The sequence below is a fragment of the Bubalus bubalis genome, chromosome 16 (assembly GCF_019923935.1).
Source record: "Bubalus bubalis isolate 160015118507 breed Murrah chromosome 16, NDDB_SH_1, whole genome shotgun sequence".
Classification (NCBI taxonomy): Eukaryota; Metazoa; Chordata; class Mammalia; order Artiodactyla; family Bovidae; genus Bubalus; species Bubalus bubalis.
The window spans coordinates 949,721-974,211 of record NC_059172.1 but is presented as its reverse complement, the minus strand read 5'-3'; the positions used below and the strand labels follow the sequence as shown (position 1 = coordinate 974,211).

Below are 24,491 nucleotides of genomic sequence, written 5' to 3'. Positions count from 1 at the left end.
ACCTCCCTCTCCCCCACCCCCACCCATCTGTCCCCTCTCCACCTTCCCACTGGTCACCGCTGGTTTATTCCCTGTATCTGTGAGTCTGCTTCCTCTCTGTTATGTTCATAGTTTGTTGTATTTTTTAGATTCCATATATAAGGTGATGTTATACAGTATTTGTCTTTCTCTGACTTATTTCACTTAGCATAAATATCGTCTATGCCCATCTAGGTTGTCACAAATGGCAAGATTTCACTTTTTACTTGCTGGGTAGTATTTCTTTGTGCACGCACGTGTACGTGTGTGTATCACATCTTCTTTATCCAGTCCTCTGTTGATGGACGCTTGGGGGGCTCCCGTCTTGCGGCAGCTGTGAATAATGCTGCTGTGAACACTGGGGTGCCTGTATCATTCTGAATCCGTATTTTTTATACATATATATATATATATGTACACATATTTTATACATACATACACACACACATACACGCACACCCAGGAGTGGAATTGTTGGGTCAAATTGTAGCTCTGTTTTTAGTTTTTTTTTTTTTTCCGAAATCTCCAGTTTCCCAGTGGCTGCACAAGTCTGCCTTCCCACCAAGAGCTGCCCTTGGCCTCGCAGTACCAGGTCCGGTGCTGCCGTGAGCGAGGCTGGGGCCGGGGCACTGAGCCTGTGCCCCTCGCTCCTGGGGTCTCACGGCCTTGACCTTGTCCCCGCAGCACTCCGTCCTGTCCCGGAAGTTTGTGGAGGTGATGACCAAGTACAACGAGGCCCAGGTGGACTTTCGTGAGCGCAGCAAAGGGCGGATCCAGCGGCAACTCGAGATCAGTGCGTGTTTGCAGCGTGTTCTGTGCCCCCCTCCTGGCCTGTCGGGCGGTGGTCTGTCCAGTGGTCAGGCCCAGGGAGACGGGGCCTCCGGGTGGCTTCTGCCTTCCCTTTTGCGCGCCAGCCGAGGATGGGCCTCACGGCACTGCCCTGCCGCCTGGATGTCCTGTCTTAGGCTGAAAGAGGGTGGCTCCGTGCTACCAGGTCCAAGCGTTGGTTGCCATGGGAACCAGCATTCCCGCATCCATGGAGGGAAATACCTGCTACACAGCCCTGCTTCCTGGGGCTCATGGCATCTTTGCTGCCTGTTTGACAGCAGAGAATGGTGCAGGTTGCCCTGTTTGTGTAAAGGAGTTAATACAGCCTCACCCTTTAGGAATCAGTAACTTTAGGAATCAGTAGCAATCAGGGCCCCACAGCGGGGAACATGCTCTGAGTGCAGGAACTGAATGAACGTGGTCGCAGGCAGGGAGGGCAGGCCGGCCAGGGCCTGGGGACAGGGCGCACTTGGGCGGAGCAGGGTGGGGGTAAGACGGTTGGAGGGAGGGCTCACCTGGGAACTGACCCCTCATCCTGAGGACTTTGGACCCCACGGCAGAGTGAAGGGGGCCAGGAGACGTTCCGAGCTGGAAAGGAATATAATCAGACATGGACTTCAGGAGGGTAATTGCTGATAAGGTTGAGGCTGGATTGGGTTAGGGGAGACATCAGAGAAAGGCGAGCAGACTTATAAAGGCCACGGCTTTAGAGTGAAACTTACTGTGCTCCCACTGGGATTTCCAGATGGTTCAGTGATAAAGAATTGTCTGCCAATGCAGGAAACACAGGAGGCGTGGGTTCGATCCCTGGGTTGGGGAGATCCACTGGAGGAGGAATTGGAAACCCACTCCAATATTCTTGCCTGCAAAGTCCCACGGGCAGAAGCTTGGTGGGCTACAGTCCACAGGGTCGCAAAGAGTTGGACACAACTGAGTGACTGAACACGACCGTTTTCAGGAAACTTTTGAAATGATGAGGTTTGATCATCCATCTGACACTCTCCTTCTTTTGTTATAAAGCTGGCAAAAAGACCACCGACGAGGAGCTGGAGGAGATGCTGGAGAGTGGGAACCCTGCCATCTTCACCTCTGGGGTGAGTGATGGTGCGGGGTTGGGGGGTGGGAGTCCCACAGGGGTCCCCGGGGGGCTGAGGTGGGCCTGGGGGCCAATGGTCCATTTCTCTGCGGCCCGCCATAGATCATCGACTCTCAGATTTCCAAGCAAGCCCTCAGTGAGATTGAGGGCCGGCACAAGGACATCGTGAGGCTGGAGAGCAGCATCAAGGAGCTTCACGACATGTTCATGGACATCGCCATGTTGGTGGAGAACCAGGTGAGGGGCTGGGTACTGCGGGGGCGGGGAGGGGGCTTCCTGAGGAGGGCGGGGGGGCTCTGAGAAAGCCTCAGGGGTTGAGTGGGGAGAGAGAAGCATCGGGAATTGGCGTCGTGGAGTCCCAGAATCCCAGTGTCCTGATAAAGGAAGGCACCGGGATGCTGACACTTGGGGCGGTTGCAGCCTCGTTACTCCTGCTGGTTACTCTGGCCTGGAAGTCATGTCTAAGTAACGTGAGGTTTGAAGTGCTCTGTAACATACCTGTTCCCTCTGGCCTTGGGACCATCATCGTTATTTTTTATTAGTGACACGGGTGCTTAGTGGTGATGCCTTACAACGCTCTTCTGATGGGAACTGTCGGCGCTTCACTGGTGACACTGAGAGCATGGGGCCTCCCCAGTTTATGGTGAACAGTCAGGCGTGACGGAGACTTGTGTGTTTTCCCATTTTTGCTTTTTCTTCTGTGTGAGTTTTTCCAAAAATGTTGACTGTTTTTTTTGCTGAGGAACAACAAAGGGACAGCAAAGATAATACCAGCGGGAAAACTCGAGTCCCTCACGGCGCTGAGCTTGACAGCCTGTCTTGTTCCGGGCCAGCTTGCCCAGGGACGGACGGCTCTGTTCCCTGCCTGTGGGGTCAGTGTCACGTATCTCGTGGCTCCCGCTTCTTAGGACGCAGTTAAAGTGTAACGCTTTGGAGCCACTCTCACCATGAGCTCCCAGGGGCTCTGCCACCTGGAAAGGATCGGAACCTGCTTCCCGTGTAGCAGGAATCCTAGTGGAGCCCGAGCGCCGCGTGGCTGGTTTTGACACGTTTCCTGCTCTGGGCTCGGGCACCTCTGCTCCATCCCCTTCCGCCCTTGGAGACTGTTCCTCCTGTCCCTCCATCTGCACTCTTGTTTTTTCTCCCCACACTGCCTTGCGGAGGAACTGGTTTGAGAGTCAAGTGATGGTAAGTGCCGTTCTCTCTGCAGAAAGCCAGGGGTTGCGTGGAATGAAGGTCAAGGTGGGTGGAGGGAATTCCCATCTTAAGATGCACAGAAGTCAATTGGAAAGACCAAACTTCCGGTCAGGAAGTAACAGCTGGGGAAGGGTCGGGAATCTTGCGAAGAAACCGTGATCTCTTAACCAGATAACTCAGGTAAAACCAATGTCTTGTTACTTACAGGGCCTGGGGATACCTTAGAGAAAGCAAGCGTCCCCACCTCAGCTGTTTACTGAGCACCCACCGTGCGCCAGGCACTTTCTGTAGTAGCGGGCACTCGGTTCAGGCTGAACGAACTTGGTTCAGATCTGAGTGACCAGGAAGAGGCCAGCCTCCTGGCAACATGAGAGAGATGTATTCTGGCTTCTCTTCTCACATGTTTCATTTTTAAAAAAAGGGGGCGGGGGACCCTTCAGGATATCCCAGGCGTCTAGACCATGTGCTCCTGGCGTGCAGGCGCTGTCTCGCACGGAGAATAACTGAGTGAATATTTGGGGGCCGGGTGACCGCCGCCTCGGCCTGGGAAAGCACTGGCGATCACGGGGAGGTGTGCGGGGTTACCCCGCGGAAGGCCACACGGGCAGGTTTCCAGGTGTCCCTGTGGCCTCTGTACGCGAGCTGGGACCATCCTGGGGTGCATGTCCAGGGCGTGACAGGAGTCTGTCCTCCGCAGGGGGAGATGTTAGATAACATAGAGCTGAATGTCATGCACACGGTGGACCATGTGGAGAAGGCTCGGGAGGAGACCAAAAGAGCCGTCAAGTACCAGAGTCAGGCCCGGAAGGTGAGCCCCCCGCCGCCCCCAGAGGACAGGGTCCATCGTGTGCGCTCTCTTGCTGTCTCCTCCCTCTCCCTGTGTCTGTCTCTGCTGCTACCACCTCTTGCATCCGGGGAAAGGGCGCCATGATTGACCGTATTGAGAACAACATGGACCAGTCCGTGGGCTTCGTGGAGCGGGCCGTGGCAGACACCAAAAAGGCAGTCAAGTATCAGAGTGAAGCTCGCAGGGTGAGCCCCGTGTCTCGGCGGGACCAGCCGACTTCTCTTCTCCCTGGTCGCCCCCATCCATGTCCCTGAGATCTCCCTGCCTTCCTCTGTCTGGCCTCCTCCAAAAGCCTTCGTCAGCTGTCCTTAGAGAATAGCTCCCCTTCCCTCCCCAGCGTGTCCCGCATGGATCTGGCTCCCACCGTCTCCACCCAAGAGCCCACGCTGGCAGGCAGCTCTGCAGGGTGGACCCGTCACTGCCCAGCGTTCCTGCTGGTCCGATGGACAGAGCTATTGGTCCATCCTGTGTTACACGTGGCTCCTCTGCCCTTCGGAAACTTGCTCTGCGCTGCCTTCCACTCTGAAAGCCCACACCTGTCCTCTTTGATCTCTTTTCCCTGCCCACATAGTGAACCCAGCTATGTGCTGATGGCTATGTGAACACTCTCTCTCAGGGCACGCCTGTGTTTTCTACTTGATAGATCAAACAGTTGGGAATCACTGAAGTCCCTGGCCACCTAGGAAGCGTAGGAACCTGGGATTCAAATTCGGGTTCCAGCCCAGCTCTTCCCGTCACCTCATCCTGCTCCACTGCCCACCCCCACCTCTAGTTCTGGTGCCCCTGTTGCTTGGAGCATCTCTGCCCAGTCACTGCAGTAGCCAGCTCTGGTGGGGTTTGCTTTTTAGCCTGCTCTTTTCTGACTTTGCGCTCTGATATTTTCATTCTTCAGTTCTTTTTCTTCCAACTTTAGCTGTTTCTTGGGCAGGTGCCTAGGGAGCTACGAAGTTATTTCACATGATGAATCCTGTCCTGTTCACAACAGGACCTGTACTTTCAGACTCTCAGTCACTGTCCTGGGTTTGACAGGTGGGAGTGTTCTTTGGGGGAGAGATGGATGGGAGTTTGCATTTAGGAGGACTGTGTCAAATATGTCTTCATATTCCCCCCTGAAAAGGAAAATCTCAGTCACGTTATATCTCGGTTTACTGCTGCTTAGAGGCCCCGTGACGGTTGTGGCTATGTCTGTCCACGTGAGGGCTGCAGTGTGAGCTCGGAGCTGATGGAGGCTCCGTATTTCCCCTGCTGGCACTGCGAGTGCAGAGGCAACCTAAACAAGAGATCCCAGTGGAACGTCTTTATGTAGCGACGTCAGCTTTTCATTTCACTCTATCTGGGGTGATAAGAGGCTTCCGGTGCAGAGGTGGGTTTTGGATGGCTGACTCCAGCTTTTTGGTGGTTTGTAATAATGACTTGTTTTTATTTCTCTTCTCCCTCTCTCCAGAAATTGGTAATTATCATTGTGATAGTAGTTGTGTTGCTGGGCATTTTAGCGTTGATTATCGGACTTTCCGTTGGGCTGAAGTAAGGGCGGCCGCGCTGACATGTAAGTAAAGGGGAGGCTCTCGGGACTCTGGACCGGCTCACTCTTGAGAACCTAGCCTGGGATTTCTGGTTCTGCGTCTCCTCTCACGGTGGTCTGTGGACACGCCGAGTGCTCCACACTGTCAGTCCCATGCCTGCTCTTACCTCCGTCTCATCCTCTTCTTGGGTCCTGGCTGCAGCCGGGCTTGGTCTCTCGTTGGTTTGTACCCCGAGGGGTGTGGCCCTGCTCTCGCTCCTGTGTCAATGTGTTCTTCATTTCCCGAGCACCTCATCTTCACTCCCCATCCCAAGCAAGCCTGCTCCTCAGCTGGGTGTGGTCTCCAGCTGGGATCTGGGGCATGTCCTCTGAGTTCTTGCTGTCTTTCAGGGCTGTTGGGCTTTGCATTCCCTTTCCTTTCCTTATAAATGGAGCTTTGAATCGGGATTCATGGCTGTAGGGTTTTGTGAGTGGCTGACTGGCTAGATCTCGAATGATACAGTTGCTAAGGTTTTTTGAGTGTGCAGTTGTGCCAACACCTAATACAGGCATCATTGGCTCCTCACACCACCTTCAGGAGACAGGCGCTGTTATCATCTCTGTTTTATAGGTGAAGATGCTCAGGCTTAGAGAAGTTAAGTAACAGGGCCAAGTTTGAGCACACAGCTAATAGTGGACCTAGGGGAATTCTATGTCTGAGCTACTCCTCGTAAAACAAGGTGGGCATTTATCATCGTCTGTAAAGTCTAGAGAGCCTCAGAGGATGGCGACTTTAAAATTTAGGATATTGATTTGTAAAAAAATCTGGTAAAAACAATAGAGCTGACCACTGACTCAGGGTTCCATGTATGTAGCAGTGGCATGGCAAGTGTTACTGGGACTGTGAAGACATCTGTGACTTCTGAAGTACTTCTCTGACTAAAACATAGCATTATGCACGGTTAAAAACAGACTGGTAAACACTGAAAAGGTGGACAGAATTAACTTGTAATATTATTGCTGATAATCGTATGGCACTCGTATTCACACACTCGGATGTGGTTTTACATCATTCAGACTATGGTATCCACAGTGTGGTCCCCAGTTACAAGGTCACAAGCATCATTTCACAACACTCAAATCTCTTTGGGAATCTCATGTTCAACAAGATTGTGAATATACTCTCAATTACTCAACATGTTCCCAACGTTGGAGGTTTGCTATTATTCTTTTGCTATGACTAACAGTATGGTTAACTTCCACGTTTTCCCCTTTCTTACACGTTCATAGAAGGTGGGTCACTGAGGTAACAGATACATAGATGTGACGCCAGAGCTGACCCTTCACTTTTTGCCTCAGTTTGCCTTTTCTTCCTTCCTCCTCCTCCCATGTGACTAGAGGATCTCAAAGTCCGATTATTATTTTTAACCATAAACATTCAACTTCTTGAGACATACAGGTGACTGATCTCTCATAAATAATTAATTGATTTGCTTTTTCCCCCTCCTGGTACTTGGACTCTAGTCCTTGACATTTTTTTGTTTGTAAAATTTTGTTCTGACTCTTCACAATCCCCCTGGAAAGGATATTAACATTAAGAAAAGGTATAATAGTCAGTATCTCTCCAAATCCACGGATGAAAGATGTCTTTCAAATTCACAGGGCCCCTCACCATTCCTAATTCCAGGAATTCAGAATGTAAATCATTTTGTAAAATGAGGAGGCAGATCAATCCATTGTTTTTAGCTGACTTACCCGACTTCTAAGATGCTAAGTTGCTGAGCCCTTGCTGGGTTGCTTCCCTGTTCCCAGACTGAGTCCAGGCCAACTGGCACACAGGCCTGGACTCGAGAATCAGAACTCATAAAAGCAGATACCCTACGTCTGTGCTCCCCAGTTGTGCTCTGGGATAACAGCATCACCCCCATTTTCATCGGGGAATCTCGGTGGAGCTCAGGGAAGTTAGGAACTTGCCCAAAGCCTGCTCAGCTCGCAAGGTAGAGCAGCCGTAACAGGCCTCCAGGACTTTTCCATGTCCTGTTCGCTGTGCCTTTCTGCTTCTAAGACAGACTGGGTGGGCACAGAGGGCGTGAGAAGACTCCAGTACCAGCAAGCCTCTGAGCTGCATTCAGAAGGACCTGATGGGGGTCCTGCACACAGCACGAGTGTCTTTCTCCAGCTACTGTGCCTCTCCACCCACATGTCCATCCACAGAGCCGACAGCCCCTGGGAAGGGTTCTAAGAGGCCCAGGGGTTTCCCTTTTTTTCCCCTCTCTCTCTTGTAACAGGGCTTTTGGATCTTCCCAGGTGGCTCAGTGGTGAGGAATCCTCCTGCCAAGCAGGAGATGTGGGTTCAATCCCTGGGTCGGGAAGATCCCCTGGAGAAGGAAATGGCAACTCACTCCAGTATTCTAGCCTGGGAAACCCCATGGACTGAGGAGCCTGGCGGGCTGTAGTTCGTGGGGTCACACAGAGTTGGATACAACTGAGCGACTCAATAAGACCAGGACGTTCGGGTTCTCGCATGCTGGGTGCTTACTTCAGGCCCTGTCGCGGATGCCCGTCGGCTGTCGGGTGAATGTTGACTCTTCCACGATTCTGTTTGCAGTTCATCTCTCCTCTCCGCCTTCCAGGTGTGTGGCTGAGTCTTACTGTCGCTCTTCGCCGTCACCCGGGGTGCTGACCCGACCAGCATCTCCCCCCCAACCTGTTGTAGAGCCTGGTTTCACCCCAGCCTGGTGTGGCCGCCACCCCTGCCTTCAGATGGGAGCAGTGTGAATGGCCTTCCTGAGAGAGTGAGCCCCGTTCCTTTGTTTCCCTGTAACCACCCCTGGACCCGACCCGCAAACAGTCTCGCCCGGGAGGAGCCTGAGCTCCCTCACCGCCTTTCCTGCCCCACCGGCTCTGAAGCACCTTATCCTGGACTGTAGGAACCAAGCCAGCTTCTGTCTCCCCTCCGATGTGTCAAACTGTGTCCTGTGCCTTGGAGAGCCTACCTGAGACCTCCCCAAGGTGCTGTACTGTCTACCTCATGGAGTGTTCTCCCCAGCATTGTAACAGTTTGTTTTGGAGTGGGATATCTTTAACAAAACAAGGGGATTCTTCCAAGTTTGGCAACATAAGACTCGGGCCTGAGTCTCCCGCCTGGCAGGATCCCAGTCCCCCCAGCTTATTGTCCTTGTCTGAAAGCAGGAGGCATGGGCAGAGGTCGCTGTGGTCTCGGAAGCTGACTTCTCTGAAGCGCAGCCTTAAAATGAAGCTCTCAGTGTGCTGAGCTCCATGGCGACCTTCCACCTCTGTCTGCTGTACTTCCTCACGTGGGCTCAGGGACGCACTGCCTGAGACCGTCATCTGAGGTTACTGTCTGTGCAGGCTGGGCTGTGGGGTCACCGTTCCCATGTCTGGGTCTGGGAGCTGGCTGTTCACTGTGAGAGCGATGGCTGAGAAGCCACTGCGGGGAGGCCCAGAGTAACCAGGCCTGTAAAATCAGCCGGGGCTGAGGTGCTCGAGGCTCAGGCTCTGGGGAGCTTTCAGATGGGAGCTGCTGTGAGTATTCAGGCATTTCATGTGTCCAGATGTGTTGATAATCGTGTGTGTGACAGGTATGTGCATATATGCATGGGTCTCTCAGGAAGTAGGGAACTGCAAATGAGGATTTTCTAACCTCAGAAGAATAACTTGAGCTAGGCTAAAAATCAGGAATCATAGTAGAAACATGATCTCATGTCATTGGGAAACTTGCTGTCTTCTGCACAGGCAGTCAGACTACCCAGATGGCTGGGGTGGGCACCAGGCGGGTCCCCGCTAGCAGACAGGAGGAGGGACGAGCTCGCCACCCCTCCCCGCTTGCTGCCGGGGCTGGGCTTGTCCTGAGAACACCACATCGCAGTCTGGTTTCATTCGCGCGACCGTGGGGCTGTCCTGTGTCCAGGACTAAGCCAGCTCGGGAAGCCGAGGTCCACTCAGCAGTTCTTCCTGCTCCCAGGTTAGTGGACTTGATAGATTCCTTGTCGCCCCCACCCGTCATGGAGGAAACAACAGCCAGGAAATTTTTAAGCGTAGTTTGTGCTGAGCCAGTGTGAGCCCCTGAGACTCCTGGCTGGTCCTGGCCAGCTCCCGATTCGTATTTCAGCTTTGACTTTAGTGCTTTCTAGGAGAGGGGAGCAGCCTGACCCAGGTACCCCGCCTTCCTGTGCCAGGGCCACTCAGCCAGCGCCCAGCACTTGGACGGAGCCGAGGGGCCCCCGTCGCCTGTGGCTGTGATGTCCGACTCAGGCCTGGCTCCAGCAATGCAGGCAGCCAAGATCCAATCAGACCTTTGCTCTCCTGAGACTTGGGCCTGGGGCTTATCATTTGGATACAAGTGAAGGGTTTGTTTGTTTGTTTTTTTAATGTAAACTGGATAATTTTAATTGCTAATTTAAAAATAAATGACTCTATATACTGACTGTGAAGAGTTCTGGCTCCAGGTCCCTGTGAAACACTTGCTGATGGGCTGCCCCAGGTGGTGACTTGTGTTTGTTTTGGAAAGGGGTGAAAAAATTTTAACCGCGTGCTAGAGCAGGTGGATCCAAAGTTCTAATGATGAAAACGCTTTAACTACCAAAGAACGCACTGTAAAGCTCCACGTACTGGGTCTTCGATTTCAAGGGATCCCCCAAAAGACTTTGGCTTACTCACTAAGAGTATCCGTGGCTCTGGGGTAAGTGGGGTGAGCCTGATGCCGCAAGGCAGAACGATCCTGAGCTTGCTGTTCAGATCTGTGACTCGCTCACTGAGAGGTGATGTCTCTTAGCATCCTGGGTTCTAGAAGCCAGATCCATCTTCCTTTCCCTTCACATCCGCTTCCACGCCCAGACCCATCCCCGTCTGCCTTCCTCTGCAACCCTCTGTGCAGTGACGTCATTTCTCACGTGCTTTTTCTTTCCTCGTCTGGAAGAACAGAAGAAGATCATGATCATGATCTGCTGTGTTATCCTTGCGATCATCTTAGCTTCTACTATTGGGGGCATATTTGCCTGAAAAGAACCAAACAGGTGAGCCATCTCTGGGGGCCGGCGGTGGGGAGGGGGTCAGGCTTGTTTTCACCTGAGATGCTTGTGTCCTGAAGGCTTGTCACCCCGTGCCTTAATCTGCGTGGGACTGGGTGCTGGAGTAATGGTTGGAGAAAACTGAGAAACAGGGACATGAGTGAAGAGGGAGCTGGTAGAGCATGGGTGGACGAGGAGGCAGAAAGAGGCGGTCTGTCCTGTAAGCAGGTCTGGCAGCAGAGGGTTTTGTTGGGAATCCTTTGCCTAAGGGTGTTGGCTTCCTGTAGCGAAGGCCCTTAGTGAAGGCCCTCCCACAGTGAGGGCTCTCCCGCAGCGAAGGCTCTCCTGTAGAGAAGGCTTTGGCACATGGGAACGGTGGAGAACAAATTCGTTAATGACTAGAAGCACCCTGAAACGCTGGAAGAGGGCCACAGGGTGAACCCAGAGTAAGTAACGTTCTTCCCTTCCGAGGTCAGGAAGGTTTTGCAGCCCTGAGTCATCCTTCATGCCTGTATACGGGAGTGGTGCCCCTGGCCGCGGCCACCCTGCCGTGTGATCTATGATCTCCCTCCGTTTCTGTCGTCCCTTCAGCCCTCACAGATGGACCCTCACCTGCTTTCTCAGTCCTTCTTCCACCTCTGTGGGGCCGCCGCAGACTCCTCCTGAGTTCTTCTTTCCATTGTGAAACCTCGTATGACACAGGACCTCAACCACCTCCCCCAAAGTGATGCAAAGGGAGACTTACGAGAATATGGCCTTGGGCGGCAGGCAGGGCGACTGGGCGGGGAGTATGGCACTTTGTGGCGGGTTAGGAAGGCGGTTCACGGAGGAGAATGCATAGCAAGGAGACCGGTTAGGAAATGGGACTCAGAGCTGGAGTCCCCTGACGTCAGCTGTTGGGGGCAGGACTTCAGCGCAGGGGGTCATCAGATCTGGGCGCTGCTGCTTCTGCACTTCCGGTTCCCACCTTTGACCCACCCTGCATCCCTGTCCTTCTTCAGAGCCTCCGTCTCTGAGGCGATTGTCCAGTGATAGACCCTGAGCATGGCTCCTCACTGCTGTGTCCACAGTGCTTAGCACAGCACCTGCCATTTACAGCTGCTGTCTGTCCACTTTACTATGCTGATTTCTGCTATGGACAAATCCTTGGATTTGATTCTTCAACACTTTAAGGCATCAGTGGGAAATGATCTATATCACAAGTCTATAAAAATACCCCGGAGTGGATTGATCCACTTACACAAAAGTACAGGAGCGCCCCCTCACCCCCCATTTCCACAACATACACTTTCAAGTCCTTTATCTACGGGAGGTGGGGATAGGAGAGTCGTCAATAGCCTGTTACTTTGCGGAGATGGCGTGCCCCAGGACTGTGGTTCTGTAATTAAATGTGGACCCTGAAAGAAACAGGTTCATGCTGTGACTGAAAGCCCCACAGTCATCGCCACCACTGCTCCGTGAGCCCTAACAGAGGTGACGATGTTAGGTCAGAAGGCCAAACGCACCCGTCACCATTCCTTCTGATTCATGCTGCCAGCTGAAACGGGCAGCACTGGCCAGCGACGCGTGTACAACAAGCTGTTCCCAACACTGTCCTCTGTTCAAGGTTCGGGTGTGTTCTAACGCAACTCAGCGATTAGTTATTGTACAAGAGATTCACTAAAAATACATTAAAAATCACAGTAGGCGATTCTTGAGGGCCACTCAACTGCTTAGATGAGTCTGTACTTTGGAAAGTAAACTATTCTGCCATCAAGTCTAACTTTTTAAGAAAGTGGGGTGAAAAAATGGACACTTTAGTCAGTGTGCCGTTTTCTGCCCACTTTCAAAGCAAATGGTTTAATCTCTCTATCAATCTGTATCTCCTTTGGTTTGCATACAGGATAGCAACCACTGCTAGCTAGCTCTGAAAAACAGATGATGAACTTTGTTCAAGGCAAATACAGAGCTGGGACCGTGGGCCTTTGAGTGACCCAGCCCTTGCTCATTCAGCAGTAGGGATCTACCAGGCGGCCCCTGCACTGTGCTAGGACCTGTAGGGACACAGACGCAGAGCCAAACACCCTCCATCCTCAGAGGGTTTCCCGCCTAGCAAAGACCACAGCATTCAGCTTTTCTATCAGTTCCTTTCACTAAAAGGCAAGGGCATGTCTCTTGCCACACTGTCCAACATCCCCGCTTCCGTGACTGAGAGGAGATGGGTAGCTGGGCATAAATAAATATGCTGTCAATTACTCTGTGCACTGCTGTTTTCTCTGTTTTTTCCAGAAACAGTAAAAGTTTGTAACTAGTCAAGTGGCATAAAAACTAGCTCCTGAAGTGTGTGTATGTAAAAGGTTGACTTGTATCAGAGGTGGAAAAGGAAACGTGATTTAGCCTTGAAGACATTCCTCTTCCCGTTGAGAACCAGTCAATCAGGTCTGGTTCTTAATCCTTTAAGGGACTGAGTGACCAATGAGAAGTTACATCATCTTGAGCTGACGCTCAAACTTTAATATAATGCACTTAAAAGAATCCGACAGGTGATGTACAGTTTTTCAGAGCGTCTGTTCATATGCTGCTCCTCGGTTATGACATCAGAGGTACCCAACGACCCGAAGGACTGGCTTAGGGGCACGAAGGCGCGGATTCCTGCTCCTGAGCCTCACTACACGCGCTCAGGCATGTAGAACTTGCCCCAGTACCGCCCCCGGTGGGTCAGGTCGTAGGGGCTCAGCACCTTCCGTATCCCCAGCATGTTGGCGGTGGCGATGCGCTCAAAGGTCCAGGGGTTCTGGTTGTTCCGTTCTCGCTCCTCTTGGTCTTTCTGTATCTTCTCTAGAGTCTCACGGCTCACGGCCTTGGCAGGGAAAGGCAACTTGTGGGCAACTTGGTTAAGGATGCCTTGTACCTCCTGGAATTCGCAGCGCCCGCCCACCTCGACTATGAGGCGGCCCGCCTTCACAGGAGTCACGTAGTGGTCGATGGCACCCTTGCCGCCCCCCATGCGCTGCCCCATACCCTTGCGGGTGATGGCCTTGAATGGGGCTGGTACTCGCCATAAGGCAAACATGTTCTTGGGGTCCATGAAGCGGTTGATTGTCAGGCGCATCATTTCAAAATGCCCCCAGTGGAGGTAACCGCCACCCAGTGCCTAGAAGTGAATGGAAACATTAGAAACACATGGAAATTTAGATATCCTTCATTTGTGCTTTAATAGGTGGCGTTAGTGGTAAAGAACCCTCCTGCCAATGCAGAGGACATAAGAGAGACAGGTTCGATCCCTGGGTTGGGAAGATCCCCTGGGGGAGGCCATGGCAACCCACTCCAATATTCTTGCCTTGAGAATTCCATGGACAGAGGAGCCTGGCAGGTTAGAGCCCACAGTATCATAAAGAGTTGGACACAACTGAAGCGACTTAGCACGCCTGGGTGCTATTCTTATGTCTCTTATGGAAACTGTGGCTTCAATGATACATAAGAAAGTAAAAATATAAATTCTAATCAGTACGGTGGAGGAAAAGCCTAGGGTATGAAAATAACTGAGAACAAGTGTGGACCCACTTCAACGGACAGCCAGGGAAGACCTCTTTGAGGAGGTGACGTTTATAGCTAACACCAGAAGTGAACGAACCAGCCAAGGGAAACAGATGAGCAAGCCCACAGTGAGCCAGAGCAGAAGCCAGTGTGGCTGGGCGGAGAGAGGAACGCGGAGCAGACCGAGGTGCTGAAAGGCTGGCAGGCGCTGGCTGGACAGGCTTTGGGAAGCGGACTTGAAAACCTCTGGCTGCCTGGTGGGAACTAAACCGGCGTCCACAGCCATTTGTGTAGGTGACGACGTCAAGTTTTCACAGACACTACCTGATGAGTAGGATATGTCTAGACATCCCACATACTAAATCATGGATAATCTTGATCAGAGGTTTGAGTAGATCTCACGGTCTGACTATGGGATAAATGAGGTAACCTCTTCCGTCTCCTGCTTTTACATTATTTTCACTCTACATTAAAAAACATTTCTGACTCAGTGCTTACTGGGTGCTGCACATCAGTTTAAAGAGCTGCTGCTGGCAGTTCCTGTGAAAGCTGTGGAGGAAGAGACCAGAAGGAGCCCAAGGAGTCTGTTTTAGTCCCTGGCTTCCGTCCTGTAGCCGTTTGACGCTGAACTCACCAAGATTGCAAAATTGCCTTCTGTGAACTCAGTGGCTTCAGTGGAAGGACCTCGTATGTCACGCAGGTTTTTAGGCTCTCTTCTCACTTTAGGCACAAGTGGTGCCCTTTCGACAAATCTCAGCTTGGGCTTTTCAGGAATGGAGACATCTAAACGGAGCATAGACAACCAAGAGTAAGTCAAACCAAAGGATTTGACTTTGGTCAATGTTGAAGGATTCATTTTTTTCCTAGAAAGATTCATAACCACCAGGTCAAAGCCTTAAAGTTACCACTCAACAACAATTCCACAAGATTTACCTTGTGGGTGCTTTCATTGACACTGGAATTTTCTGACTATGACAGCTGTTGATAGAAATGTTTTTGAACCTTTTAAGATAGCAAAGTTTTAAATTGACAACCAAAATGCCTTTTTAAAATGCCTACCCTAAAGGGACTGTTAGGGAAGGTATAGAGATATGAGACAGTCACAAAATAACACGAGGTAACATTTTTTTGTGTATGTGAATGTTTTGTGTGCTGGAATTAAGCTGAATTCTTTACATGCATTATCTCATTTAATCTTCAAAACAACTTTACAGCCCTGTTTTTTTAGGACTTCCTTCTTAAATTTTTTAAACTTTTAAAAGTTTAACACACGTATATTAAAAGGTCCAATAAAAAATGTGAATTATCACTAAGTGAACACACAAACATACACACATAACTATCATCCAGATAAAGAAATGGAAGGTAGTGCTTTTAATCTCCATTTTATAGAAGAGGAACTTCAGGCCTGGAGACATTTTATAATTTGATCTGGGCCATCCAGTTAAAACAGCAAAGCTAGACAGTATGATACTATATTGTACAAAAAAGTAGCTAAGTTCTCCTGCTTGCCACATCTTTACTGGGAGACTTACAACCTAGTACTCCTTTGATCAATGCTCTTTGCTTTATCTATTCAAGGGCATTTCACACTGAGAGCTGTATATATCCTACCATGTGTTTGCCCGGTGAAGGTAGGTGGGCTGAAACCCAGGCCACACACAGTACGTCTGATAAAGACACATATTGTCACTTTGACAATATGGAAAAAAAGTAACTTGTAAGTCATTTACAGTTATTTCCATAGTAAAATAAGCATGGGTCTGTGATGGAGTCAAATATAAAACAGGAGACTTTAAGGACTACAAAAACTGCCCCCTGCCATTTCTATGTGTCTTGGGCTTCCCTGGCAGCTCAGTGGTAAAGAATCTGCCTGCCAATGCAGGAGATGTGTGTTTGATCCCTGGGTCAAGAAGATCCCCTGGGGAAGGAAATGGCAAAAATCCCATTGTCAGAGGAGCCTGGTGGGCTACAGTCCAAGGGGTTGCAGAAGAGTCAGACACGGCTGAGCACACAACAGAGAAACTTAGTAACATTTTCTCCCGTCTCCAAGGCTGTATGCACTCCAGGGGTGCAGAAGTTTCAAAGTTATGTGTCCAAGAGGAGGCCTTCAGAGGTCCAGGCATCTATTTTTGAGATTTCCAATATATTTTAGGAAGTGTAAGATTTATCAAATTGTGGCTTACCTTGACTGTTTATATTAATTAATGCTTCTCACACAATAGGTACATGCACATATGTGACCTCATTTGGAGCAGACATCAGAAGTCTAAATTGGAGGCCGATTAGGTGCAGCTGAGAAGGGGGCTGCGGGTCTCGCACCAGTGGTAGGCCATAGGGGAGATAATCCATGAACGATTTTAGCATTTAGAACACCGCCTGGCATAGAGTGTGCCTTCAATACATGACTACTGAATGGATGAACGGGAATGGGGGCACAAGGAAACGCCGGCTCTTCACCCACCCCCCGCTAGGTTCCATCACCGGAAAGGCTTATAAACCAGAAGCCAGATAAGCTCTCACCTTCAAACGTTGGCACCGGGAGCAGCGTCTTCAGGCCGGCACTGGCGGGCGGCGCTGCCCACGAATCTACAAAGAAAGGTCAGATTAAACCCCGAAGGCGACAGGCCCAGGGCCTGACGCGCTCTGCGCCTGACGCTCCTGACAGAGCTGTCCTGTGGGCCGCGGGCTCCACTCTGGGAGACCCTAGGCGCTCGGCCCCCGAGAAGGACCGGCCGGGGACTCGGGGGCGACCCCACGTTGCGCGGACGCTTCTGCACGAGTCTCTCCGCGTGAGGGGCGAAGGGCGCGGCAGGCTCGCTTGCCCTTCAGCACCCGCGAGGGGGCCTCAGGCGATGCCAGACACCCGACGGGGGGCGTGGGGGTGAAGCCTGGGGGACAGGGGACAGCTGACCTGACAGGGTCGCTCGCAGGAGGGGGGCGCGGGCGCCACTCAGCAGCCGCCACATGGTCCGCGCGCGGGGCCGCCGAAGGCGACGCCCGGGAGCCCAGTCCCAAGCTGCTCCAGCCGCCGGGCCGTAGGGCCGGAAGTTGCGTTCGCGCCGGTCCAGGCCGCAGAGAGTCCCGGGTGGAAGTGGAGAAAACCGGAGGCTCGGCACCTGGATTCCGGCCTGGCGCCCGCGGGGGCTGGCGGTCCGTCCCGATATGGGTCCGGCGGGGACGGACGCTGTCTTCGCGGAGGACCGCGCGGAGAGGGCCGGGCGCGCGTGGCGAGGTGCTGCCGTGCGGTTCACTGCAACCCACCGCCTCTCGTCCCTCCTCTCTCCCGGGACAGTGGGAAAAAGCGACGGACGCATGATTACCTTAACGTTTCCCGGGAAACTGCGCCTCGTCCTGGCTTTGCTGCTGCTGCTGCTGCTAAGTCGCGTCAGTCGTGTCCGACTCTGCGCGATCCCATAGACGGCAGCTCACCAGGCTCCCCTGTCCCTGGGATTCTCCAGGCAAGAACACTGGAGTGGGTTGCCATTTCCTTCTCCAGTGCATGAAAGTGAAAAGTGAAAGTGAAGTCGCTCAGTCGTGTCCGACTCTTAGCGACCCCATGGACTGCAGCCCACCAGGCTCCTCCGTCCATGGGGTTTTCCAGGCAAGAGTACTGGAGTGGGGTGCCACGTCCTGGCATTGAGCCCTCAACAAATCTCTGCGACAAGCGCGTCCTTACACCCACTTCGCAGATTCCATCTCCAAGGCCAAAGGTTTAACTTTCTCCAAGGCCAAAGGTTTAACTTTCCCCAAGTCCCACACCGGGAAAGTGGTGCAACCCGATTTTGAGCTTAGTCTGTGATTCCAAAACCCACAGAACGCACAATGTCAAAACCCGGTATCCAGTTAAAATGAAAAACGGTGTGATTATTCTGGGAGAAGGTTGGGCAAGTCATCTTTATGCGCCCGAAGCTTTTTCATATTTAGAAAGAGGCTCTTTCCCCAAGCTTCTAGACGGAAAATGGGATTACCAGTTGAGGCTGATGTCTACTGTACTTCAGTTCAGTGCAGTTCAGTTGCTCAGTCGTGTCCGATTCTTTGCGACCCCATGAATTGCAGCACGCCAGGCCTCCCCGTCCATCACCAACCCCCGGAGTTCCTTAAACTCACGTCCCTCGAGTCGGTGATGCCACCCAGCCATCTCATCCTCTGTCGTCCCCTTTTCCTCCTGCCTCCAATCCCTCCCAGTATCAGAGTCTTTTCCAATGAGCCAACTCTTCACATGAGGTGGCCAAAGTACTGGAGTTTCAGCTTTAGCATCAATCCTTCCAAAGAACACCCAGGACTGATCTCCTTTAGAATGGACTGGTTGGATCTCCTTGCAGTCCATGGGACTCTCAAGAGTCTTCTCCAACACCACAGTTCAAAAGCATCAATTCTTCGGTGCTCAGCTTTCTTCCCAGTCCAACTCTCACATCCATACATGACCACTGGAAAAAACATAGCCTTGACTAGACGGACCTTTGTTGGCAAAGTAATGTTTGCATTTTAATATGCTATCTGCTGCTGCTGCTAAGTTGCTTCAGTTGTGTCTGACTCTGTGCGACCCCATGGACTGCAGCCTACCAGGCTCCTCCATCCATGGGATTTTCCAAGCAACAGTACTGGAGTGGGGTGCCATTGCCTTCTCCCAATATGCTATCTAGGTTGGTCATAACTTTCTTTCCAAGTCTACTGTACTTAAGTCCTGCTAAATCCACGCGTGGTCTTTTCTCCAAGGATTAATTTCGTAAATGGCAACAGTAAAACCTGTAATCTCGCAGAGCTGTTGGGAGAACCCTCCCTTCCCACAGTTTTATATACTTCTTGACTGTTTGCACGCTGAATCTGTATCAGATGAGTTAGTGGGTTTTATTGCAGCCACTCATTTCTGTCCCAAGAACAGCTCTGAAAGGGTTAAACTGCCCCCCACCCCCAGCTGCCTGGCCTGGGTCAGATTTTGGGCAGCTCTTCTGTGCTCTCCTTGCCTCTCCACAAAAAGTAGGCGATTCCCACGTGCTCAGGCATTTAAAAGTCTCAAGCTGAATGCTGTATAATATTGTTTTGGGTGGAGAATAAACCTGCAGTACAGGCACTCGTTGATTGGACTCTTAAGTCTTTTGGTGCCCTGAAACGTCTACCTCATTACTTATTTTAAAAGAACTAAACATTAACTCATATTTCTGCATTTAAGTAGTAACTGTAATATCTATTTTTTCTTTGTAAGAGTTAAGTACAATGGAGGCTACAAATATGAAAATCCAGTGATCCTATCTTTATGAATTTATGTAGAGAGGATATGATGGGAATATAAACAGCTAACATGGAGATATGAGAAGAATAAATAAAGGGTGTGAAAAATGGAATCATGGACCTGAGGTCTTCCCGGATCACAGAAAATGATTTTTCCCCTCAAAATTTTCACAGCAGTTTATTTACACTTCTCTTCTGATAGTTCAGGGCTAATTGTTTGTAGGAAAATGAGGTTCAGGGATTAAATGATTTACTATACAGCTAGTATGGTGCAAAATAGGGAATCTTGACAGACTTAGTTTTGTTGGAATGTTTGCTAGCATCTCCCAAAAGTTGGTTTTCAGACTTTCCTCAGGCCTTCGTTAAACATGTAAATATCTGGTTCCTACTTATTAAGAAACTCTAAAGATGAGGTTCAGGAATTCCTGTCATGAACTAGCCCTCCCAGTGATTCTGATACCTAATCAAGTTTGGGAATCTGTGCTCTGCGAGCACTTCGAAAGTTTAAAGAGTAGAGTATAGGCACAAGGTATTGTTTCTGGATTCTCCAGGCCAGTATGCACTGAGATTTATAATTTTCCTATCTGTATAAAAATTATCTAACACCTCAGTTTTTAATGTCTTATTTTAAACTCCAGAGATGAAGATGACAGATCTGTAGCCCAGTCCCAGGTCCAGGTGTTGACTGGACACAACATGCATGGCACACGGAACACACACACACACACGTGTGCACGCACATGCTCTCATTTTAATAAAAATATTGAATTTTTGCTTATCAGATTCTAATCAGAATATCATAATGTAATAAATAACCATGCAGTCTCCACTTCAGGAAGCCCACAGAACCTTCTCAAGGGGTAGTTAATATCAGCTTTTTAAAAATAAACCCATTTAGCTTCCATATGGTGTAGAGCATTTCCAAAAGGGCAGTGGTACCCTAGTTTTTTCCACAACAAAAACAACGTACTGGCGACTTCCCTGGTGATCCAGGAGTTAAAAATCCGCCTGCTGATGCAGGTGACACAGGTTTGATCCCTGGCCTGGGAGAATCCCACACGCCTCGGAGCAGCTGGGCCCGTTCGCCACAACTATTGAGTCTGTGCTCTAGAGCCCGCGAGCTGCATCTGCGCCATCACACCCCAGCTGCTACAGCCTGAACTTCTAGAGCCCGTGCTCTGCAACGCGAGGACCACCTCAGTGAGAAGCCTGCGCACGCAACCAGGAGCAGCCCCTGTTCCCTGTGAGCAGAGAAAGCCCGTGTGCGGCAAGGAAGACCCAGCGCAGCCAAAAACAAGTAGGTAGGTTAAAGACACGCTGTGCTCTAACACAGTATTAATAATGAACATAACTGGAGAGACCTGCTGTTTACCAAGCGCTCTCACACACACATAGGTTATCGTATTGGAGTCCTTTTTTTCTGTAGATGATGGTGGAAACAAGGCTCAGAGAAGTCTCCCTTCATTGCATGTGTATCTACTGAGTATCTCCCTTACTGCCCTGAGAGGCATGAGAGTGTCTCCACATGTCCCAGAGCTCTCCAGCTAAATTAGAGTCAGTCAGACTCTTGGGGGGTTACTAGAGTTTTACAAAGGAGTTATTTCCAGCATTTCTCATGGAGTGAGTCAACAGGCACAAAGAATGGATCAACTTCTAATTGTTGGACCAACAAGAGGGTACAATGACAAGTACTGTTCTTGCTTTTGTCTTGGAATTTACAGGCGAGATCCATGGTGTTTCTATGAATGGTTTCACCATAGTGAATGAATCCCTATTGTGGCTTAGTCAAGTTATTTACAAGCCTGTTATTATAGACCATGCTATAATAAACATCCTTATTCATACAATTTTGGTACTGTTTTGGTATTTCTATTGGGCAAATTCCAAAGAAAAATCACTGGATCAAAGGGATATTTATTTAAAATCATTTTGCCTCATAAAATTGCATAAAACTAGCCTTCACCAACAATGTATGAGCATGACTGTTATACACACCCTTTCTGAGAAAGGATATGAAAGTTCTTTTAGAGCTTTGCCAATATGACAGGTGAAAAACCACATCCAATGTTATCTTTATAACAGGACTTTAACACAGAATTGCTTCTGGCTCAGTTTGGCCTGATAATTGCTGTAATTCAGATTGAGGAGTTGAGCTTCCTAACCTGGACTTATTAATATAAAGGAGCTGATAGGGATTGGCTTTGCTATTCTCAGCTACCCACTCTCCTCTAGTGTGCGGTTCGTTACTCAGTTGTGTCCAGCTCTTTGGGACCCCATGGACTGTAGTCCGCCAGGCTCCTCTGTCCATGGGATTCTTCAGGTGAGAACACTGGAACGGGTTGCCCTTTTCTTCTCCAGGGGATCTCCCCAACCCAGGGATCAAACCCTGGTCTCTCGCATTGCAGTCAGGGAGGGTCTTTACCACTTGAGCCACGAGGGAAGCCCCAGTCTGTAAGAAGCACTGGAAAAATTAAAAAAGACAGGGGAAACTGGTGATGACAATAAGGGTTTCTTTGGACAGAGTTGATATTCTGTGAGTTTCACTTTCCTCCTGGCTGGTCAGGGATGAAGTGCTCCGTGAGGCTCAGTGAGAGGCAGTTCAAGGTCATCTCGTTGACACAGGACTGGGGAAGTCTGTGTGTGGAGGCTGACCAAAGCAGCCTGTGGCTTCAGAGTAGAAGGAAGTAGCCACGTTTGCACTGATGTCAAGTCAAAGGTGTGACTTTGCTGGTGACCGGAAGTGGACCCCCGTGCAGGGCGCAGTTTTCTCGTGTCCTGGCCAGCAGGACCCCTTGGAGAGGCGAGGCGAAAGAAGCCAGAGGAGTTGTACCGATGGATGGCCAGGGCCGGCGAGAAGAGTTACAGGCAACAGTCAACTGTTCAGCAGAGATGGATGTGCCCGCATCAAGGCACCTGCGATGTCCTCTGCAGTGAGTATGTGTGTCCCCTGAAAACCCCATGAAGCTCCCGGAGGAGAAAGAGGATGCTTTAAAATGTACCCTGGGTGACTTCCCTGGTGGCCCAGTGGTTAAGACTTTGCCTTCCAATGCCAGGGGTGTGGGTTTGATCCCTGGTCGGGGGGGGGGGGGGGGGGGAAGATCCCACATGTGACCCGGGCCAAAAAACCAAACACAAAATGGAAGTAATATTGTAACAAATTCAGTAAAGACTTTGAAAATGATCCACATTAAAAAAAAAAAAAAAAATCTTGAAACAACTATCTCGGACCCAGTGGGGTGCTGTAACAAAGTATCCCAGATGGTGGCAGAAACAATAGAAGGTTACTGCCGGGCTGTTCTGGGGGCCCAAGTGTGAAGTCAAGGTGTCAGCACATGGGTTTCTCCTGAGCTGTGGGGAAGGGTCTGCTCTAAGCATCTCTGTTGGCTGGTAGATGGCCGTCTTCTCCCTGTGTCTCCTCATATCCTTTTCCCTCTACGTTGGTCTGTCATGTGTCCAAATCCCCACCTTTTATAAGGACTCTAATCTTATTGGATTGGGGCATAACCTTGGTTACCTCACTTTAACTTGATTTCCTCTGTGAAGATCCTCACTGCAAATAAGGCATTTTTAGGTATTGCTGGTTAGGACTCCCGCTTACCTTTACTAGGGGGAGAGGAGGGTACAGGTCAGCTCCTAGCAGGTGCCATGACTGTAAGCCATCCCAAAGGGATCAGAGGTGAGGGGTCGGGGCAGGAAAGGTCTTCAGTGTTGGTAAATGTGCAGAAATGAGAACTAAAGACCCCTCCCCTTGCCTCCATTTTTGTTTTCACCGCTCTCTCTCTGGCTGAAACTGGAAGAGGGGAGCAGCCTTACTTTTAAATGCGATTCCAAGTTTCAGTTATTACACAGTTTTGGACATTTTAGTTACTGAAGTCAATATGTTTTCTGGGACTGGAAGTGACAACATAACTTTTGTTTTTAATCAAGGAGTGAGGAGAAAGTGCAACAAAACAGCCTTCCAGCGTGAGTCTGGATCAGCAGTAGCAGGCTACGCTGTAGCTGATTTCCCATAGCATTCTCTGAGCTCTGCGTAGTGGCCTTGCTTGCATCCTGGTTACACACTTTGCATATTATTTTTGGCTGCACCCTGCTGCGTTCGGGGGTTCCCTGACCAGGGACTGAACCTGGGCCCCCTGCCTGGGAAGCGCAGAGTCTTAAACACTCAACCACCAGGGAAGTCCCTAGTTTGTAATTTAAAAAGTTACTAGAGATGATGAACTTTTCTCATCTTTTTGGTTTCATGTCTTTTTGTCTGTTTTTCTGTATGTGTGATTTGCTTTCTTGTGTGTTTTGAGTTTCAATCACACTGTGCATTTTTTTCCTTCCAGATTCAAAGCTGCTTCTTGTGTATATTAACTCCTGTTCAGGGGTATGTGTTTTGATTTTTTTCATCTTTCAGTACGTCCTTTAATTTTTTTTGAGGCATGATGATTATAATTTTTTAAGCAGTAAAATCTACCAGTAATTTTAAGAGTTTTTGAGACTGATCATATGACTATAAGGGACAGATTGTAAGGCTCTAACATAATTCTTTTCCAAGTTGAAAAATCCTCATTTGATATGTGACTTTATAATGTACTAAACTTCCCACATTTTACTTTTTTGGGTTCCTTCTAACATTTCACTCCACTCCCATAGTCTCTCTGTTCTGAGACCAGTGCTGCAGTTTTAATTATTGTTATTTATTACACATTTTTACATACATCCGGTCAAGTTCTTCACTTTTGCACTTTACTCTGCAAAAAAATATTATGGCACATTTTGCATGCTTGGTCTTCAAGATAAAATTTAAGACTGTCCTTTTCTTTTTTTTTATTTCGCATTTGTTTTATTCCTCCAGGTATATTGTTAGGTCCTTCGAAAACATGAAAGGGTAGGTTTTTTATTTATTTTTCTTTTTAAAACAAGTTTACTTATTTTTAAGTGGAGGGTAATTGCTTTACAGTGTTGCTCTGCCTAGAGATTCCAGTACTACGTTGAATGAAAGGGACGAGGATGGGCATCCTTGTCTTTCTGAGCTTGGAGGAAATGCTTTTAGCTTTTCATGGTTGAGTAAGATGTTGGCTGTAGGACTGTCATATATAGCCTTCATCATATTGAGGTATATTCCCTTATTTCCACTTTGTTGATTCCATATTATTTTAAAATCGGGGGTAGTATTTGGCACTAATCTTCCTTCTTTTTTCCCTTGCATCTTCACAAAAGTAGTTAGGCACAACTGACCCC

The 24,491-nt window shown here is 49.8% G+C and overlaps 2 protein-coding genes across 9 annotated transcripts in view; one reads left to right on the top strand and one right to left on the bottom strand.

The window, feature by feature from the left end:
* The window catches only part of STX3 (syntaxin 3), a 49,575-nt gene extending 36,824 nt beyond the window's left edge, over nucleotides 1–12,751 (top strand). Inside the window, exons 6-11 of one of the 8 annotated variants that reach the window (XM_044929064.1) lie at nucleotides 703–811; nucleotides 1,867–1,940; nucleotides 2,045–2,179; nucleotides 4,061–4,171; nucleotides 10,432–10,523; nucleotides 11,109–12,751. In XM_044929064.1, coding sequence (XP_044784999.1) covers nucleotides 703–811; nucleotides 1,867–1,940; nucleotides 2,045–2,179; nucleotides 4,061–4,171; nucleotides 10,432–10,509 — 507 coding nt within the window. In that variant the 3' untranslated portion in view covers nucleotides 10,510–10,523; nucleotides 11,109–12,751. Of the gene's footprint in view, nucleotides 1–702; nucleotides 812–1,866; nucleotides 1,941–2,044; nucleotides 2,180–3,836; nucleotides 3,948–4,060; nucleotides 4,172–5,430; nucleotides 5,533–8,095; nucleotides 9,936–10,431 lie in introns of those variants that run through there. The other 7 variants (XM_044929066.1, XM_025265992.2, XM_044929062.1 and 4 more) reach the window with 7 other exon arrangements.
* Nucleotides 12,752–12,984: 233 nt separating this feature from the next.
* MRPL16 (mitochondrial ribosomal protein L16) lies at nucleotides 12,985–17,109 on the bottom strand. Its single transcript, XM_006068065.3, has 4 exons — nucleotides 16,948–17,109; nucleotides 16,557–16,622; nucleotides 14,668–14,816; nucleotides 12,985–13,650 (listed from the first exon to the last, which is right to left on the bottom strand). The coding sequence occupies exons 1-4, from the start codon at nucleotides 17,000–17,002 to the stop codon at nucleotides 13,165–13,167; spliced, it is 756 nt and encodes a 251-aa protein (XP_006068127.2). The 5' UTR covers nucleotides 17,003–17,109; the 3' UTR covers nucleotides 12,985–13,164.
* Nucleotides 17,110–24,491: the final 7,382 nt, after the last annotated feature.

Bases quoted from the DNA above. Each gene is read 5' to 3' on its own strand.
- MRPL16 (XM_006068065.3), bottom strand. From the start codon at position 17,002: ATGTGGCGGCTGCTGAGTGGCGCCCGCGCCCCCCTCCTGCGAGCGACC. The intron at 14,817-16,556 runs GTGAGAGCTTAT...TGCTCCGTTTAG, and splicing joins CCCGGTGCCAACGTTTGAAG to ATGTCTCCATTCCTGAAAAG. The intron at 13,651-14,667 runs GTGAGTTCAGCG...ATTCACTTCTAG, and splicing joins AAGGCAATTTTGCAATCTTG to GCACTGGGTGGCGGTTACCT.